This window comes from Cygnus olor, chromosome 17 (assembly GCF_009769625.2).
Source record: "Cygnus olor isolate bCygOlo1 chromosome 17, bCygOlo1.pri.v2, whole genome shotgun sequence".
NCBI lineage: Eukaryota > Metazoa > Chordata > Aves > Anseriformes > Anatidae > Cygnus > Cygnus olor.
The window spans coordinates 12,731,152-12,750,379 of record NC_049185.1 but is presented as its reverse complement, the minus strand read 5'-3'; the positions used below and the strand labels follow the sequence as shown (position 1 = coordinate 12,750,379).

Genomic DNA, 19,228 nt, shown 5'->3' with positions numbered 1-19,228 from the left:
GCTCTGCTGCCTTGCTGAGCCCCGTAACACAGGCTAACAGGTCCCTCCAGCAAAGTGCAGCAGGTGCATTAAATCCCAGTCAGACCGCGGGAGACGCTTCACTCCAAGGAAGCCTACTGCAAGCAGCTGAAGAGGCTGAGCAGAGGCGTTCTTCCTCAAAAGTAAGGGTGAGGCCAGTAAGACAGTTCCCCTTTGGTACCGTTTCCTCTTCTCTTACAGATCTTCTCTCCGGAGGCATCTTGAGTTTTTCACCGCTTTATTTCCTGCTCAGCTTTTCCCTTCTCTCGCCACGCTGATTTAGCGACAGGCAGTCAGACAGCACGGAATCAGCTGAGGAATGCAACTCATTCATTAAAACAGGGAAAATCTCCCTAAAACAAAGCCCAAAGCAACGTCCAGCCAAAACGCCTTCCAGTTCCCCCTCTCCAGATGATGCTCAGAGAGGAAGAGCTCTGTTAGGGAAGGCAACTTTTTCCCCACGTTGCCGCTCCCGGGTGATGGAAACGTAACCCTTGGGGCTGGCATCTGCTGGCCGAGCCCCTAACAAAAATAATCCCCGCGCGGGACGTGACAGGACATTTCTCACGGCCTTCTAGAAGATACCAAACGCTGGCTATTGAACTATCCCCGCTGTATGCAAACGACATCGCGTAACCACAACTGCTGTAAATTACCAGGGTGGAAATACCCTGCAGCTGGGCTGCATTCCCACTGCCATTTGTTCAGGCAGAAAATACACCGGGGGGTGGGGGGGGGGCGGGGAGACAGAGGTAAGCTATGCTGATTTCCCCACCTGTCCCCTAATTAGCGAGCAGGAGGTTGAGAGCGAACACGTGGAAGCGCTTTTCACCTAGAGCAAAATTCGGCTGCGAACCTCGTGGCCACGGGGCACTGCTAAGGCTCGGAGCGTGGGTGGGTTTAGGAAGGGATCAGCCCCAGGAGCGGCAGCAGCTCCCGGCCGGGAATCGTCCCAGCCCGGTGGTGATCCCATGGGAGCAGCACTGCGCAAAACCAGTTACCCGCAGGGAATAACCCCAAAATACCAGCAGCCGAAAAAAAAAAAAGAAAAAAAAAAAGGCAGGGCTGGGCCCTTCCTGGCTTGCTCGCGAGTTAGCGCAAAGTCTCCTCCTGGTGCCTGCTGCCACCGCCGACCGCTGGAGAGGAAAAGCAGCCGGGGAGCCCTGCTCCTTTCCTCACGCTGACGGCCCGGCCCCGAGGCTCCGTTGGGCGTCCCCACGTCGCCGCCGCTTTGCTTCGCTCACTTCCCCCGTGCCTGCCCCGAGAGCTGGGCTGAAACGCCGGGGCTGACCCGCAGGAGCTCACCGCACCGCTTCCAAACCCTCTTGGCGCTCTCCTCCACCTCAACCACGCAGCTGGGGGGTTGTTGTTTGTTGTTGTTTTTTTTTTTTATAAAACAGCTTTCCCCCCAGGTCTGTCCATCAGCCTGAGGTTAGAGATCTCTCCGAAACGCAGGCTGCCCCTTCAGGGAGCTGCAGGAAACCCTCGTGAGAAAGGCTCCCCACCAGCCCAGGGCGGCTGGGCTGCACGTCGATTTGGGCGACCAGCTGAAAGGCACGTTTTTTTTTTTTTGTTTTTGGTTTTTTTTAAACAGTTTTGAGGCAGAGCTGGCCTCGTGGTTTGCAAGTAACAGCTTTTTACTGCCATGCCACTTGTCCCGCCACGCGCGTCGCCCCCACGCCGCGCTGGCTGGAGCGGCCCCGGGGCTGTGCCCGCGGAGACGTGGGGGCACCGCGCCGAGCTGCTGACCCCAGCGCTTCGTTAACTTCGTTATAGCGGTGCAAATACTACGTGCAAATCTGGGTCACAGCCAGGGCCAACTGTCATCCTTCTTACACCTGCCCGGGTGTTCAGCCCAATAGTCACTTACAGTAAAATTTAGCACAAGCTCCAACTCAATTCATGAATCTAGAGCCTATTATGAGCTGTCCTTTTGTGTTTTTTTTTTGTTTTGGTTTGGTTTCTGTCTTTTGTTTTGTTTTTTTTCAATATGTATTTTTTTAATGACATACCACTACCTAAAGCTTGGGTGTTCTCCAGCCCAGACACTGAAAGCGGATCCATGCGAACCCCTTCAGATCCCACACCGGATGGCACCAACTGCACAGTGCTCGACCCTGAAAACCTCCAACCCCCCCAGCGCAGTCCCTCGTGTCCCCAAAAAACTCCCAGCCCCACTCCTCGTGTCCCCAGGTGGCACCCAGCTGGATGCCCGGGTCCCCCAGAGGCGCTTCCCCGGCCGCAGCTGCCGAACACCGGGGAGATGCGTCCCACCCCGTGTCACACGAACACATTCACTGAGGTTCCCTCATCAAAACACACCCTCACCCACGTCTCCGTGGCAGCGAGCTGGTAGGCTGCCCTTTCCGTTTCACTGTAACTTGAATGCCTTTACGCGGTACTACGGATTTTGTTACTATCTCGGTAATTTTTTCCTGGACGCTCGCGGCACCGCGATAACGGTTGCTGGCGTTTAGCTGCCTCCTTCGAAGACAAGATCTCCGTTACCTGCGCCAGGACCTTCCAGACACACGTGCAGATGGACCAAAATGCCAGCTCGTGGCAGCCACATCGAGCCACATAGCTGGAGAGCCATCCCCAGAGGTGTGCACCGACACTAAGCCCAGCCCGTGCACTCTGAGCTCCCCGTTGCCCCAAGTATCACAGCTAGCACCAGAAATATGTAGGTTTTTTGGTTTTTTTTTTGCCTGACACACACGAGGCACCAGAAATAACAAGCTCCTGGGGGAGAAGGGAAACCTGGAAAGAAGCTGCCTGCCTCAGCGGTCCCTGCGCAGGCTCCGGAGGGAGCAGCACCGACACACGCCGCGCAACGCAGCGCACGGGGACCCTGCGTGGCAGGGGAAGGACGGGGGCACAGAGAGCTGCTGGGACGTGAGCTGGCCAAAGGTGTGCGAGAAATCACTTAGCACACAGCCACCAGCACCACGGAAACGCAAACTCCACGAAACACACACGGCAGAGCCGCCCGCAAATCCAAACGCCCCGCGAAGCGCCCAAGGCAAAGGGTCGGAGTCCCGGCGAGCGGGAGCTGGACGCCGTCCTGCAGCCGTCTGCCCCTTTTGCAGCTCAACCTCCCAGCCGCGGGCGCTGCCTCCAGCCCCAGGTCCAGCAGCAGTTTCGTTTCCTCCCCGCGGCGCCGCCCGCGCAGCGCTCGCTGTGCCCCCTGCGCAGGGAGCGAGCGCCGGAGCCCCAGCCGCGAACGACTTCCTCCGCTCGCTGCTCGCGGAGCCGCGCTCCTGCAACGCCCGCGGGAGCGAGCCCGTGCCAGCCGGGGAGAAATTGGGATCCCCGACCTGCCACCTGGCTGTTTCTTTGCATCTTGACCTCCTTGGGCCTGCCTGCACCGCTGGCAGCTTGGGAAACCAGCACTCAGCACGTCAAAAACATCTTAGTAGACTTCTGTCCTCGACCCATTTCTTCCTTTTCTGAAGCCACTTTGTTTTTAGGAGCTGAAAAACGTGAGAAACCTTTCTCTCTCGTGATGAATGAGCATTTCCCGAAGCGAGCGCTGCACTTTCGTACCAAAGCCTGAGCCAGCAGGAACGTGCCTGCGCCGCGGGAGCCCTCGTGGGCAGGGGGTGACGCACGGAGCTAACGGCCCCACGGCTTTCGTTCTGAGTCTCGCCCCGTCTTCGCCAGGCACAAGCCAGCGCCCCGAGCTGAAAATCAGAATTAATAGAAGGGGGGGGAAGCGAAGTCATGGGGCTCCAACTCGAGGCGTATGCAAAGCGCCGTCTGCTGACGAGCGGTGCCTGCTCGGGGGGCGCGGGCAAGGCAGCAGCCAGCAGAAGTTTGACTCAGCGCCCGCCTGCTCGCCGCTCCGCGTCAGACGCAGCCACGTACAGAGCGGCGCCTGCTCCGTCTTCTTCAGAACCAGCCCCAGAAATCGGTGCTCTTCTGGCGGCTGCCAGCGCGATATGTTAACAGCAATTATTTTCTCAATATTTCTCCCGATTACCTAACGCGCTGGCGCCTTTTCTCGGTGCCGGCGCGCGTTGCGACACAGCCCGCCACCCAGCGCCTCGCCCGCCTTCCCCTGGTCACTTGGCACAAGCGTCGGATGCGAAACGCGGCCAGAACGCTGATGGGGCAGAGAAACCTCAAGGAGAAACGTGTCGCTTCGGTGGCAGCTTCCACAGGCTGCATTTATGACACCCGAACAGCGTCGCAGCCCAAATCCCAGTGCCGAGAAGAAGAGGAAGAGCCCGCAGGCAGCAAAAGCCGAGGGCTCCGGCTGCAAACGGTCTGCAGAGCTCACCTGCGAGCGCTGTTCCGCCGTGAGCTGCGTGCTGTGGTTAAACATCGTGATTTGGATTCAGGCTTCCAGAGCTGCAGAACATCCGCACGCCACATAAAGACAACGGGAGCGGCGCTCTGCCTCTCAGCGAGCGATTCAGTTCCACGCACCCGGCCCACTAGGAACTGAGAACGTACGGAAAGGCACCGGTGGCAAAATGAAGACAGAACCGAGCTGGCGGCGAGAGTATAATTGGCAACGGTGATTTAAAAAAGGGACAGCAGTGTCATTTCTATGAGATATGCAAAATGGAAAAGCCTCAAAGCCCCGGCCTGATATGAGAGAGTGAGAGGAGCAGTCAGCCTCCCAACCACAGCCTGCTTTCTATTCTTCAGTTACACTCCAAAGCACTTCACCGGTTCTAGCTGCGTTACCAACGAGACATGCCCCCCCTGAAGTAGCCAGGCATCACAGAGCAACCAAACCGTGCGGCCAAATATCCCTCAGCTGAGGTTTTCCCTCACAAGCACCCGGCGAATACCCCATGGGGATTTTCCTCTGCAAAGGGACCGCCAAGCCCCCACGGGTCGCTTCGCCCCCGTGTCACACCAGGCGCACGTGGCCGGCCAGCCCTTTGCTCTGGAGCTCCCAGAATCATCCCAGAGCCCGACACGAGAAGCCAAAAGTCAACCACAACCCAGCGAACGCCAGCAGAGCCCTCTGCTTTCTGTGATTTTCGGGAGCAGCAGGGTGCCCGAGGCAGCACTCCCTGCCGGCGGCCTTCCGGGACCAGCTCTGAAGAACACGCAGCACCGAGCGCAGCTCTGCGGGCTCACGGGGCCTGTGCAGGGCCGTATTTAAGTCATCTTTTGTGGGATTTGTGGGCTGCCCTTCTGTCCGGAGCCCAGCTGAAGCGGCTCGCTCTCGTTCTCATTTCAGTTTCAGCAGGGCTGCTGCGATTCCCGCGTAGAACCACGGCAGCCACCCGCATCTCCGCTGCCTGGCACGGGCTGGCTGCCTTTCTGGAAACTCGCGGTCACCACGCACACACCTCGTTGTTGAGTTTCCATCAGGAACCGGTTCCGTCAGGCGTGATCGCATTCCCAAGAGCTCGGGAGGCAGGAAAATTTGAAAAAGTGTTTATGAGCCTGGGCACACGCCGCCGCTCTCCGTTTTTTCTCCTTTCTTCAATTAAAAATAAATAAATAAATGCATTCAGAGCAACCGCCACATCCCCTTCCCCCGTCTCCCTCCAGAGCTGCCGGATCCCACCCCAGCTGCAAATCGGCTCCCAGGTGGGCCCGTACATATCGCACATCCCTACCAGCTCCTGATGGCACGAGGGCTCCCGCACAGTTACTGTGGAAACCAAGGGATCCGATTTCCCCCCTCCCAGGCTCTGCCTTCCTCCACCGTTTACCTCGAACACATCCCTTGGGCGCTCGGCAGCCCACGAAGGGCCCTCGGAGAGCGTTTGGGTTCCCCTGTAGGAAGCCCCACGTAACACCCCGCAGTGTCCCACCAACGCAGCGCTGCCTCCGGCCCCATGGGGACAGGAGGAGAGGCCCCGTCCGCAGGCAGGGACCGCATCCTGCTCGGCACAGCTCCCAGGGCACCGACCGCTCCTGCCGCGCGTGCTGCTGGCAAGGAAACCCCCGGGGCTGCTCTCGCCGTGCCGAGGCATCGCCGCTTTCCCTCTCACCCGCTGCTGACAAGGGAAGGTTGAGCGGAGCTCGAGAGAAAAGGGGAGTGGGTCACCGGGTGCCGCAACACTGCCAGGTCTGCACGGGGATACGGCAGCGTGGGGAGGTCCAGGACACGATGGGTGTCTTGAGGGGTGTCATCGCGTCCTGCTCAGGCTCCGGAGGGACGGTGTGACGCTTCAGCAGAGATTTCTTCCAGCTCCGCCCGTGACCACACAAGAACTTGTCACAGCGGTGCCGACGCTGTCCTGTAGGATGCACCTCGGCGTCCTGCATGGCATCAAAGCCACCACGGCCGCCCAGCGCAGAGCACAAGCGACAGCAGCGGCTTCCAGGTGCCTGTAGGGCTGCTGTGCGCTCCTCAGCTTCCAGGCTTCCCCCTGAACTTCACAGCAGGACTGCTCGCACCCCGTCAGTGTCTCAGGCTCTTTGTTTTCATGGGTCTCTTTGGCATGGCTGAGGCAGCCCTCCCACCGCGGTAAGGAGGTGCTTAGCCGAAGCACCAGGAAGACACGAGGCTGCTGATCCCTGATCAGAAAGCATTTTTGGACTTGTAGATCTGGAAAAATACCCCCGTCGATCACGCGGCCTTCCTGTTACACGCAGGCTACGCGCACAAACCGATACGTTCGTGAGCTGAAACATGAAAGGCATCATCGATACACAGCAACGTGACTTGTTCTAATCCTGCCGCCCTCCCCGGCACACAGAGGCAGGGCCTCTTCCTGTACCGAGCCAAGCGAAAACAAGACCTGGCTCAGATGGGATGTCAAAACGTCAAACGGTACTTCCCTAACCTCTGCACTTCTGGAGCGGCACAGAAAGATCCCACGACGAAGAAATCATCCGAATTCTTGCCTTGTTATCCTTCAGAAACATAGGAAGTGAAGTTTGCACTTTGCTACCCTCTGAAGTTTTATTAAAATAACTACACAACTCGTTTGCCTTCTTGGTCATCTTTTAGGTTTTGAAAAGCCCTCCCTGCCTCGTCCTCCTGGCTGGCAGGTCGTGCTGCCCGTGAGGGATGCCCTCTTCTCCTCTCACCCCACGCAGCAGCACTTTCCCGGCCGACGTATCGCCGCTGGGGGCCCTTCCTCGGCCGCAACCCGGCTCTGGCTTCGCAGCACCACAGCGGATCTGGAAACCGGGCTCCAGGGTCCCGTGGGACAAAGCAGAGCCATCGCCAGGCCTGCCTGTACCTTCTCCACTGACGGGCAGTCACCTTCCCTGACGATCTGACAGCGCCCCACCTGCAGGACAAACCTTACTGTATCGGCAGTCATTGACAGAAATCCTGCTTGCTTTGATGGGGACAGGAGGAGGTCCTTCAAACGCTGCTGCCATCTCAAGTAAAACTTCCCTGCAGCTTCGCTGCTGTCCCTGCGGGCCCTGAGACGTTCCCAGCTGGAGCGGCCACCAAAGGGGGCAGGCCAGGGGCTGCTCAGGCCCTCCAAAAGCCGCATATGAAGCAAAGAAGTTCGAACTCTGCCCTTCATTGCTTCCTTGTGACACTTAATGAGTCCTCCCTACTCTAACATATCACCTCTGCTCGGCTCCCCACGCCAAAGTCGCTGGAAACACTCGGGGCTGCCTTCCCTCCGCTCTGCCGGAGGAGTCCCCGCAGGACTGGAAGCTGCTCTGGAAGCCGCTCGGTGCTATCGCAACGGGCCGGAGCCGGAGGTTCAGCTTCCCAGCCCTCCGGCACACTCCATGCCCCTCTCCGGCTCAGCTGGAAAGCTGCAGCTCAAATTTCAGCCTGCGGTAAGTCACCGTTCGGCTCTGCTCCTTCAGCAAAAGAGAGGGAAGCCAGGAGAGCCTTTTTCTGAAGCAAAAAAAAAAAAACTGGGGGGGGGGGGGGGGGAGAAGGGCGGGGAAAGGAAGCAAAACCACATGGAGATGGTTTCTGTGCATCAGGAGGAGCAACGGAAGGCGCAGGCAGCTTTTCCAACACGCCGGAACAGCTCAGCGTGATTTGTAACCGAGAGGAGGGCCGAACAAACAGCTCCGACAACAAACAGCCAACTTTTCGGGGAGGGAGCGGAAACGAGGAAAGCAGCAGGACCTGCCCGGAGCCCCCGCTCCCACCCTTGTGACTTGCGAGGGTCGAGGCACCCGTACCGCGGTGTATCACAGCACCGGCGGCGTGAACTTCTGACACCAGCATCTCGTTAAGGGGAGACAAAGACTTAGCACGGGCTTCGACGTCGGCACGCCGCTGCCCCACATCGCAACCTGCAAGCGGGACAGCCCGGCCGGTCCTCCCGCGTGGATCCCGGCCACGGAAGGCGCCTGACCCCACACACCACGCTGGCACTCATCCATCCTCCTAAACGTGCTCCTAATCGCCCGCAACTCTCTTGCACAAGAGTAAGGACGGCAGACCCAAGCCCAGAATGGCGAGGAGAGGAGGGAAGCCTTCCTCATTTTATTTCTTCCTGGGTTTTAACAAGTTAGAGCATCCCCTCTTCAGCCTGCCAGGCCAAGCTTAAGGAATCAGAACCCTGTTCCTAATTAACACATCACCAGGTCCCACCGGCCACGACGTGCCTCCCAAGAGGGGAGCCTGGGCCAGCCCAGACGAAGAACGAATCCTCAACCAACCGAATTGTTTCAAAGACTAAATGGCGACTGCGAGGCCAGGCAGGTTTGGAAAGGCACAGAGAAAACACAAACTATCCAGTGCAGTTACACTTTCTCCTACGTGAGCCTGAGACGGGCAGGGTTACTGCTGCGGGCCTCTCCTCCCGCTCTGCACTCTCCAGGAGCAGCTCCCCCTCCCCTAAACGCAGCCAATTCTGGGGTGAAAACCTCACAACTATGGACCCCCGGAGAGAAACCCACTCAGCCGGGTGAACCCCAGCAAACTCTCACAAGTTCATGACGCTGATCCCTCATACTCGGGGCATTTACCCGAATCGGACCTCCCGGAGGGCTGAGGTCTCCTTACCGCACAGTGCCCGTGCACCAGGGACAGCGGTTCCACTTGCTGCATTACTGCCCTAAACGCCGGGGAGAAAGGCTCCGGCATTTGAGAAGATCTCCGTTTCGACTGCTCCGCGGCCCAGCCGAATAGGACCCACACGTCCGCTGCAGCGACGCTCGCAGGTTTTTTGCGGAGGTCCCAAACGGACACGCCACGAAACGTTCGTTTCTGCCTGCTGGCCCCACTCCACCCCGCTCAGCTCTGGCTGTCCCTTCGGCCACCAACGCCCCAGCAGAGGCAGCAAGCTCGGCGCTGTCACTGGAAGAGCCGGGGGAGCACATCCCCCAGCAGGCAGCTCCCTCCGAGCGAAGGGAGCACTAAAGCCCAGCAACCGCCCCCTGCTCCAGGCAGACGGCATAAATAGCTGCAGAGCTGTCACAAAGTCTACATCCAAGACTCCGGCCCAACATGAAAGCCCCGTTAAGCAAGTGTGTGTGCACGCACACCCCCACACCCAGAGACCAGAGCGACGGCAGAAAGTGCTCGATTAACTGCTCTAGTGGCTTAAGTGTCTGTTGGCACTCGGGACATTCACAGCGTGAGCAGCGGCCAAACTTCCAGGGCCTGTTCAGTCCTCGAGCTCTCCTGAAGTGATAAATTGCAGCAGGCTGCTGTTAGAAACAAAGAAACCTGGAGACGGGCAAGTTAAGAGCATCACCTCGTGTCACATTTAGCTCGTTTCCAGCTGCCTCGAGTAAAAGAAAAAGCCACCAGAAAATCCTACGCTCTGAACGACACTAAAGAAAAAACATAAGAGCAACTCCGTGCCCAGGTCCGGAGCTTCGTAACTCGCTTCCAGCTCACTTACCTCATCCATTTTTTCGGACGTTGGGGTCTGGTCACCAGGCACCATCTCTTTAGCCTCCGAGGGCTCGACTTTGGAGGTCCTGCTGAGCTGATCGATGGGGGTCATGCCGGCCTCCGACGTCCCCCTGGAATTCTGACTCAGAGAAGCCGTCCCAGGGATGGGCTCGTCATCGTCGGAGTCGGGTAACGGCGTGGGGCTAATGTCCTCCAGGCCTGTGCTGGAAGGGCGCGAGGAAGGCGTCTGAGCCCTGTAACCGGGCTGGGAGTTCGAACCGTACATCGGGATTGGGGAGAGCTGCGAGGAAGAGGAGGAGATGGGGCTACCTTCCATTCGGACCTCGGTGTCCGAGTCATGTTCATTAAGAAAGGGTAACTTTGTTCTCTGCTCTTTTAAGAGCATCTCAATCCTTGAGTCTAAACTGTTATGCTGCATTTCAGACTCCATGGTGGGGGTGCCGGGGGTCTCGCTCCTCTCTGGGGTCTGAGAGAAGGACGCTGCGCTCGGCTCAGGAGCAGAGTTCGAATCTGGCAAGGGCGGAGGTTCCTCCGGTTTCTCCTTCACCGGCACAAAATCAATGTTCGTGGCAGCGCTGCTTTCCACAACCATCTCTGCGGGAGGTGGCGCAGGTCTCCGGTACTCCGTCTCCCTGGAAGTTTGGGGAAACTGCTGCTCCTCGGACTGGGGGAACACGGCTGGTGCTTGGTAGGGAGAGAAGGCAGACTTGTAACTCGAAGAACCAGAGTGGCTCAGGGGAGGAGTGTGCGAGAACTGGACTGGCTCCTGCGGATGGGATTTGTACGTGCCGAACTGATGCTCCGTCCCTCGGAAGACACCCGCCGAGTTATGAACGTAGTGATGGCCCGGCCGGCGGTTGTAGGCATCCGTAAATTTGGTTTCGTGTCTCCTGGGTTTGTACCCGCTGTCCTGCCCGAAGTGGTACACCGGCGTCGTCTGCCGGCTGGAATACGTGGAGTCCTGGGAAAACGGCGTCCCTAGCCGCGGGGTGTGAGGCGTGCCTTGGGACTGCGGGGTGAATTGGCTGTACGAGTTCGGGGTGTCCTGCCGGCAGCTGGAATAGGCTGTGTCATGGGAAAACGGCGTGCTGCTGTTCGGGGTGACAGATGAGCCCGCAGAAGAAAGGTTGCTGTCTTTCAGGCGTTTCAGGGAATCTGTCAACTACAAAAACAGGAAAGAGAAAAGCACCTAAAACACACACTTTTTAAAAGCTATTTGTCTAATCTGTCTGGTCTTCGGAGAACACGAGTACCTGAGAGTTTGAATTGATTTCCATAGCAAAGAAAATAGGTTATAGCATCGCTGAATTACGATTACAATTATCCATTACGAACAGTTCCCTTTAATTTAAAAAGAAAAAGGCAAGCAAAGAGGAACTTGTCTGTAAGAGAAGGAAGAAAGCAGATAAAACAGTATCCTTTATAAGCTATACCCAAGAGCATCAGGTGAGCAGAAGACGCGCAGAAATGCAGCTACTTTTAAATTTCTAGCAACTCCATACAGCTCGTCAACACGGCAAGGAGGGAATGGTAAAAATCCTGCACTAAAACTGCAAAGTCTGAGGACATAATCCGATAGCTTCATATCTCAGAAAACTTTTTGCGTGAACAAATCAAAGCGTGCAAACCAGCAAACTGCAAACCTGCAATCAAACCCCTCTATCAGCCCCAAACTGAATGCAGAGGCCTGCTGAAGGCAGGAGGGCTCTGTGCTGGTCCAGCCGCAGGAGCCGCACGCCACCGCCCTCTCTGCCGAACGTTCCTCTGCAACAGCGAAGGAGCAGGCTACAGGCAGAAAGGGAAGAAAAAGTTCCCAGCTGCTAAAAATACGTTGTAAGCCCTGCGCAAAGACAATGCTCAGGTAGAGCACTACTGAACACGGCGTTTGAAAACTGAAACCCTCCAAGCCTACGGAGCAGCCAAGTAATTGCTCTGAAATTCACTTCACAGGCACATTCGGGGGGTTTCTAGGAGAAGCCCTGCTCCCGCTCAGACACTGCTGAGTCATAACAGTGCCCTGCTGAACATCAGCGCCAGAATCAATTTGCTATAAAGCAAAGCCAGAGCTCACGGAGACTCCTCCTGGTAGCAGGAGAGGCAGGACTGAGCTCCAGCTCCCCAAAAGGACCCCGGGATGCCTACCTACGTGGTGACACTACGGGCTGGCTGCCGCTCTCCCAAGCACAGGCAGGTGCAGAGGCCTTTCAAACGACCTGCTGTCACACGCCAGCACCGCAAACCCCAGCTGAGCTCTCACCTACGTAGCCTTGCTCTCGGTGTGACCCCTAGGGACCACGAGCACATGGACATCAGGAAGGATTCTTCCTCAGCGGCTCAGCAAGCAGCCGCCCCGTGCTCCCTGCTAAAGCCCACGTCTCCGCACCTCTCGTGGAGACGTGAGCTCTTTTCCAGGGGGGTTTGGATACGGTCTCAAGGGAGGGACTGAGGCTCGCAGATGTGTCAGGTCCTTGCTGTTCTGCACGAGGGGGAAAGCTAACGTCGGGAGCATTTTACTGAACTACCACAGCAAACAAGCTTGCTGGCAGGTTCCAGTGACAGGAACGAGATGCAAACAGTTAAAGTTACTCACAAAGCGCTAATTATGGTGGTAATTGGGGGAAAAATCAATTCAGGATAACAATACAATATACAAACACAATATCTAGAGAACCTGTCTTAATTACAGTAGGGATTACTTGGGGGATACCATCAATGAAGCATCTTGCTGTTAACCCTGAAAAAGTAGTAAACAAATCTGGTCAGTTTTATTTGGGATGTGCTGTAACGGGCAGAAAAGCAAAGCCAGGCCCTGCTCAACGCAAAATCATTACTTGTTCCTCTTCTGCCCTAAAAACCACCTGGCTGGGAGGTAAGGAAGAATCAGCCTCTGTGATTTTGTTAAGAGATGCAGGGGCCTTGCCTTGTTGCCATAGGGGTGAGCAGTGAGCTAAGAGGAGGATTTTATTTTTTCAGATCAGTGGGATTTTCACATTCAACGCACATCTCTTAACCTGTCCTGAAAACACCTGACTACAAGATTAATGAAATTATGGCATTTTAAGGAGACCTAAGAGCACAAAGAAGTTGAGAGAAGAAATTTATACCTAAAAGTTTCAGAAACTTCTGCCAAGTCTCTTTGAAAACTTGATGGGTTCTAAAATTCTAACTAACTAATTCTAACTAAATGGGTTCCCAAGCCTTGATCAGAGCCAAAGCAGACTGAGATCAGCCAAGGGGGCTGATGACCCCACGCAAACAGGCTTCGTTTCCCTTCACCCACCTCGTTCCAGTGGGGTTTGTAGGGGAGCAGTTACCTGCACAAACCCATTTTAGAGAATCGTACCCTAAATACTGAGAAAACCCCGGAATTTTGCATGCTGCTTTTCTTAAAAATTGATCCCAGTGACTAATTAAGATTCTGGAGAATTGATGCCACTATTCAAGATTTGGTATTTTCCCTCTTACAGCTGAAGAGCACACGCGCTAAGGATTACCTACCGCAGACACCAGGCCAAATGTACCACTTAAATCATTCCCCCTGTCTTCAAGGGAATAATCTCATCTCAGGAACAGACCCGATCTGTCCTCTTAACTGCAGGAATCCCTAACATTAACAGGGCACGTGCTGTCGGTTCAGCAGGTATTTTTCATGCAGAAATACAAAGAGCACTTACCACGCTATGCAGACACGGGCACAGAGACTGGCCACGTGCATTGTGTTTGCAGTTACATAGGCTATAACAATTAGGAGCAAGGTTTATTTAAACGGGGAGTAGTAATGTCCACTGAAACTATGGCAGGACAAAAAAAGCTAAACTAATAGTGTTAAAAGGCTAAATTTAATGAAGTGTTCGTTTAGAATTTTCTACAATGCTACTCTTAGAAAAAAAAAGCCAAGCAAACCATACCTGGAGGGTTTCATTCACAGTTGGCGATGCGTCCTGTTCGGTGCCTACGGGAAGGGTCTGAGGAGTGTAAAGACCATTAACGAGCAACTCGTAGAACCGCATGCGGGTTTCACCTGCACAAACCACAATGGGAGAGTTTAATAAACAGAAATAACGTAGCCTGTGTAAAAATATGTATTCCTGGCATCTGCACATCCCTGCTACATCCCTGCCACGGAGGAGCAACCTCTGAGGTTTGTAGGGACCGTTTCTAAATAATCTGCAGGGCAAGCAAAGTCAGACACTCCTCTCTCAAGCCAAGACAAGGAGGTTTCCTAAATCCTCCTCAGTCTGCTTGGCAGCTCTGCTCTTTACCGTGCTTTCTGGAGAGCACCACTTTCCCTCCTCTCCAACGTGCCAAGCAAATAGTCTGCAGATTTGAGAAGTGAAACTCTCACCAAAGGGACAAGCCTCTGCCAACACCCAGAGCCACTTCAGAAAGCTCTCGCAACCCACCTTGCTAGCAGAAACTGGCTGCTATTAATGCAAACACGATGCCTGGGAAAGCCAAGGACAAAACCGTTAGCGGTGCTTTTCCAAAAGGACACTGGCTGATCCTTTTTTCCCCTAGTTAAAGGTGTGCTTGATGGCATCCTTCAAAGAATAAAAGCTAGAGAACCAAAACGGCCCGTGTATCGCTACTGAGACTCAGTCTTTTCATTCCCAGTTCAGCCCTGAACTCTAGGTAAGACCCAGTTCTTAAAATTGGATTTTTCATTACCACAAAACCCCAGTCCTACTTATTTTGCAGTCTGCAAGAAATTCGTCATCCACTTCAAAAGGAACAGAACCAGACTCCAAGACTGTTTGCTGGCTTTTGCTCTGGAAGATAAGGAATACACAGGAAAACGGACAGGGCCAGCACCTGAGCCCAGAGCATGAACTCAGGCAAGAACTCCCTGGACCAGCACAACTTCCCTGGCTAATGCTGCAGGATCAAACCCCAAGCTGCCTGCAAATCACTCCGGGCAATTTGAAAGCAAAGCACCCACAGCCTGATGCTGCACAGGGAAAGGACTGACTTATCTTGAATAAATGCTGTAGGTGAGGTTATTTGGTTCTCAGATCTCATTTCATAAAGCCTTGAGCCACACCATCGACTATGTAAACTGCTTAAGTTCAACTGAAGTCATAACAAAATAGATCTCTTCAAGACAAGGCCTAAAATGCTTGGAATTATTAACACATGCACACCCCAGGAAACCACAGCGTCGTGGATACGGAAGTGTTGGGTTTACTTTAAAACCATTTTTTAAATAAATGTAAAATAATTGTTAGAAAGCTTCATAATTCCTTTTGGATCCCTGATAAAAGTCACAATTTCATTTTCAAAGAGCTTTATGAATGTGAAACTACTCTCAGCTATTTCTCTAAGGCCAGGTAATTATTAAGCGTGTCCATCCTGCGGGACAAACTGAGGCAGAGAAGTTGCTTTAAATTAGCCCGTCTTAGATTAGGGAGCTGGAATTATTAGTTCCAGATTCCCAGGCTTGTGATCAGGTCAGACAGATAAAACACTTCTACTCCTCATATTTTTCGCTAGACTACAAAAATCAAGCTTTCAACCAACCATTAATTCTACCATGCTCTTGAAAAGCTGAATACTAGAAAGAAATTTGGGATAATTATATAGCTTGAAATACATATAAATATATATATATACACACATACAGGCAGATATACATGAAGAATGACTTAACCTGCTAATGCTACTTTAGGAATAATATTTTCACTTGACTCTGTCAGCATATAAAACACTGACAGTCTTACTCTTTTAGAGCCAACTAGATACATTTGCAGAAGAAAAAAAAAAAACAGATTAGAAGCACACAGATGGCAAATGAAACAAAAATGCAATTTAAAACTAAGATTTTGATGTTTTCTCCCAAGGAACAGAAGCTTAAAAAGCCCTCTCCTCCTCTCCTCCCTGATGGCAGCTAACTTTCTTGAACAGCTGTCTGTCCAAGACTTGTGAGTAGTTTATGAATGGAGGGAAACAAGGAGGAATGTAGTACGATCAGCTCGTTTAAAATGCCTGTCACTGAGATATCTCTACCTATAAGCCGCTGTAGCTTGCATTATTAAAACTACAACGGTTAATTTTTTGTTCAATGGAATTTTAACCTTCAAATTTCCAAGTAAGCAGGGAACGAGCCTGTCTGTGGAAACGAATGGTATTAGAATTTCAACGCACACATCTGTAAAGCCAAGGTTAGCTTACAAGAGAAAATATTAGAGTGCTGCTGTGATTTTTCCTCTACCGGAGCTCAGTAACGTCAGTTAACGTCCTACTACACCCTCTTACCACGTGTGGCATACCAGCTGCTGCACAGGTTGTACACAAAACTGTCGAAACCATGTAATACAGAACAAACACATCAGCATCGCACTTTTTTTTTCCTCTCTTTTGGAAGAAAATGGTGCTAACCATGTCTTCTTCCCAAGAAAAGGTGCAGCAAGTCTGCTTTAAGCTGAAGTGCCGTGGTTGCAATGAGGAGTAAGTACAAGTGACAACTGATCTGCACCTTCTTTATGTCTACACCCCTTCAGCAGCAGAGGATTTTTAAGATTGGGGCACATTTTAGCCAAGTCTTTCACTAACGGCTTGGAGGAAAGAGAAAGAGAAAGCAGTAAGACGCAGCGTTTCCACGCTCCCAGAAACTTTATGGGCTCCCCAGTGCTCAGGTCTGGGGCTGGTTACGTGCGGGACGCGGGGCTCCTGTGGCTTTAAGAGACAGCCTCACACTTGCACACACACTCACACGCACACTCACGCTGTCAAGTGCTGTGCACTCCTCTGCTGCCAGCCGGGAGTTCACCACTAAGCATCAATGAAATGCCAGGCACGCGGAGGACCGGAGGACGGCACCAGCCCCGCTGCCACAGCCAGAATCCCCCTGCTTTGGGCGCCAGGAACCCCCAGGTTTGCCCAAAAGCCCAGACTTTGCCAGCCAGGGGGTCTGGCAGCCCGGGGGAGGCCGAGCAGGGCCAGGACCCCGCAGCCGGCGGGTGCTGGGGGAGCAGGGGCGGCAGGATGGCAGCATTTTGCAAATTACAGGGCTGTCTCCTAGCAACTGACAACACATTTGGCTCCACGTGACTTGCAAAGGGCCCAGAAACCAGACACGCACGGGGGGACAGGGGCGCTCCCTCCGTATTTTTAATCGCCGAGCCCTTGCGGTCCTGCAATAGCATCTGCTCGAGGAGAGGCAGGGCACGGGCGCTGCGAACGCCACCGCGTCAGGCCGAAACGCGCCCCTCACCTTTGTATCCAGCTCCACGTGGATGATGTTGCCCATGACGGAGGTGTTGTGAAGGTGCTGGACGGCCTCCCGGGCACCCTTGACGGTGGCGAAGATGACTTTGGCGATGCCCAGGTGCTTCTTGTTCTTGGGGTTGTAGAGAATCTCCACCTCTTCCACTTCGCCGTATTTCTTGCACATGTCGGTCAAAAGTTTTCGCGGATGTTGTCGTTCAGCTTGGCAAAGGTGACCTGCTTGGGAGGCACTGGCCCCACGTAAAATTCATCAATCTGGAAGAGGGCACAAGGGGGGAGGCGGTAACAATAACCGGCGGCGTTAAAGAGCATGGAGGAGGGCATTGGGATGGCACGGGAGGGAGAGGGTTAAAGCCTCCTGCAAACTTTGGGGAAAGAAAGCTGCCTCCGAGGCTGCGGGATGAACGGATGAACCCGCAGCCGCTGACCGGAGCCGGCTCCCTGGTCGGAGCAGTGCTGTCAGCAGAGCCCCCCTCTGCTGCCCCCCAACCCGAGGAGAAGCCCCCCAGACACGACTCCAAAACGTCCAAGGGATCTCGTTAGACAGATGTATGGATTTCTTGTTATCTTATAGAACAGGATTATTGTTAAACAGTTTGCTGAATAATAATGTTAATAGGGAGACGACTGTCATTTAAACGGTTCATTAAACTGTTTGGAAGTCAAGCTACACTCCCGAGTAAACAAGAATACAAAGCGAAAGCCAAAAGTCGGGGCAGTACCTTGAATTTGGGGACAGAGAGCTCCAGCTCCTTAGTTTTGGTCCATATTCGCCCTATTCGGGGATCCCTGACACAATCCACAGGAGCGATTCCCGAGTTCTGGGAGGAGGAGGAGAAAAAGCACAAGACCGACAACAACAGTGCTTGAAATTTAAGACAGAAATAAAACAAAAACATAAACCCCAAGGAAGCAGGGGCTGTCTCGAGGAAGGGGGAAAAGCACACACACGCATACACACACACGTGTCAAATTGCAATACTGCTGGGAAATGCACACGGATTGGAAACACAGAAAGAAAGCTGCAGGTTTGGGCTCCTGCTCGGGCTCCTGACAGTTGAATGCACAGTGTCAGTGGCGGTAACTTTGGTGCCTGTCCCCCCGGGCCCCCCTTCAGCTGTGCGGGGGGTGACCGCGACCTGGGGAGACCCCCAGCCCCCAAAATGCCAGCCGACAGGGGGTGAGGCGTGCAGGGCTGGGGGGGGCACGATACAAAGGGGAAACACCACAGCCCCCCCCTTCCCCCCCCCCTCCGCTCACCGGCATGCTAAAATGTTGCCCATCGTAGCGATAGAGTTTGTGCTGTCCTTTTTTTCAGAGCCGGGTCAATAATCAACTTGTAACTTCTCCAATGGTGATTTCTTTTCTCGACAGAAGTGCTGGCTTGCGTGCTGTTCTCCATTCCGTTGATCCAACCTGGGCAGGGGGCGAGAGGAGGGGAAAGAGGAATGGGGGGGGGGGGGGGGGGGGAAGGGGAAAAGACAAAAACACCCAGAAAACCGTGAAGTTAAAAAAAATATCCAACAAAGAGCCCTTTTTTTTTTTTCTCTCCTCTCTTCCTTTTTTTTTTTTTTTTTTTTTTTAAAACGAGCCGCCCGCTCCACACCCAGGCAGGGAGGAAATCCACAGCGAAGCGAGCCCTAAAATGGGGGAATCGCGAGCCGGGTCCCCCCCCCCCCCTCCCCTCCCCTCCACCCCAGCGAGACAAGAGGCAGAAAGGGGAGGAGGAGAGGGGAAGGGAAGGAAGGAGAAGAAGAAAAAAAAAAAAAAAAAAAAAAAGCCCCAATCTCACTTGAACTCTGCTTTTTGCCATGATCCTCGGTGCTTGGCTTTCTCCCCCGCCTTGGTGTCTCGGAAAGACATCGCGCTCGGCGGCCGACCGTGCGTCTCCGGGCGGCGAAAGGCGCAGCTCCCCCGCCTCACATGGGGCCGGTTACCGGCGCGGGCTGCCCGCCAGGCTCCTGCCTCCCGTTTTCGCGAGCCACCACATATTGCGCGCGTGTGTGTGTGTGGTGTGATAGTGTGAGTGTGTGTGTGTGTGTGTGTGTTGGGGGTGTGTGTGTGTGTGTGTTGTGTGTGTGTGTGTGTGTGTGTGTGTGCGCTCGCTGCTGGCGGCGGCGGCCTCCCACAATTCACCGCTGCGAGCGCCGCGAACGCCTCAGCCGCCCTCCGCCGCCTGCACATTCACGGCGGGCAGCCCCCGGCCGCCCCTCCGCC

The 19,228-nt window shown here is 54.4% G+C and overlaps 1 protein-coding gene across 1 annotated transcript in view; it reads right to left on the bottom strand.

Annotated features, from left to right (window-relative positions):
* The window catches only part of SETD1B (SET domain containing 1B, histone lysine methyltransferase), a 48,865-nt gene extending 30,441 nt beyond the window's left edge, over nt 1-18,424 (bottom strand). Inside the window, 7 exon segments of the mRNA XM_040577439.1 lie at nt 9,774-10,949; nt 13,696-13,810; nt 16,999-17,185; nt 17,188-17,266; nt 17,734-17,832; nt 18,272-18,326; nt 18,328-18,424. Of these exon segments, the coding sequence (XP_040433373.1) occupies nt 9,774-10,949; nt 13,696-13,810; nt 16,999-17,185; nt 17,188-17,266; nt 17,734-17,832; nt 18,272-18,326; nt 18,328-18,413 (1,797 nt within the window). The 5' untranslated portion in view covers nt 18,414-18,424.
* Between the last annotated feature and the right edge of the window lie 804 nt (nt 18,425-19,228).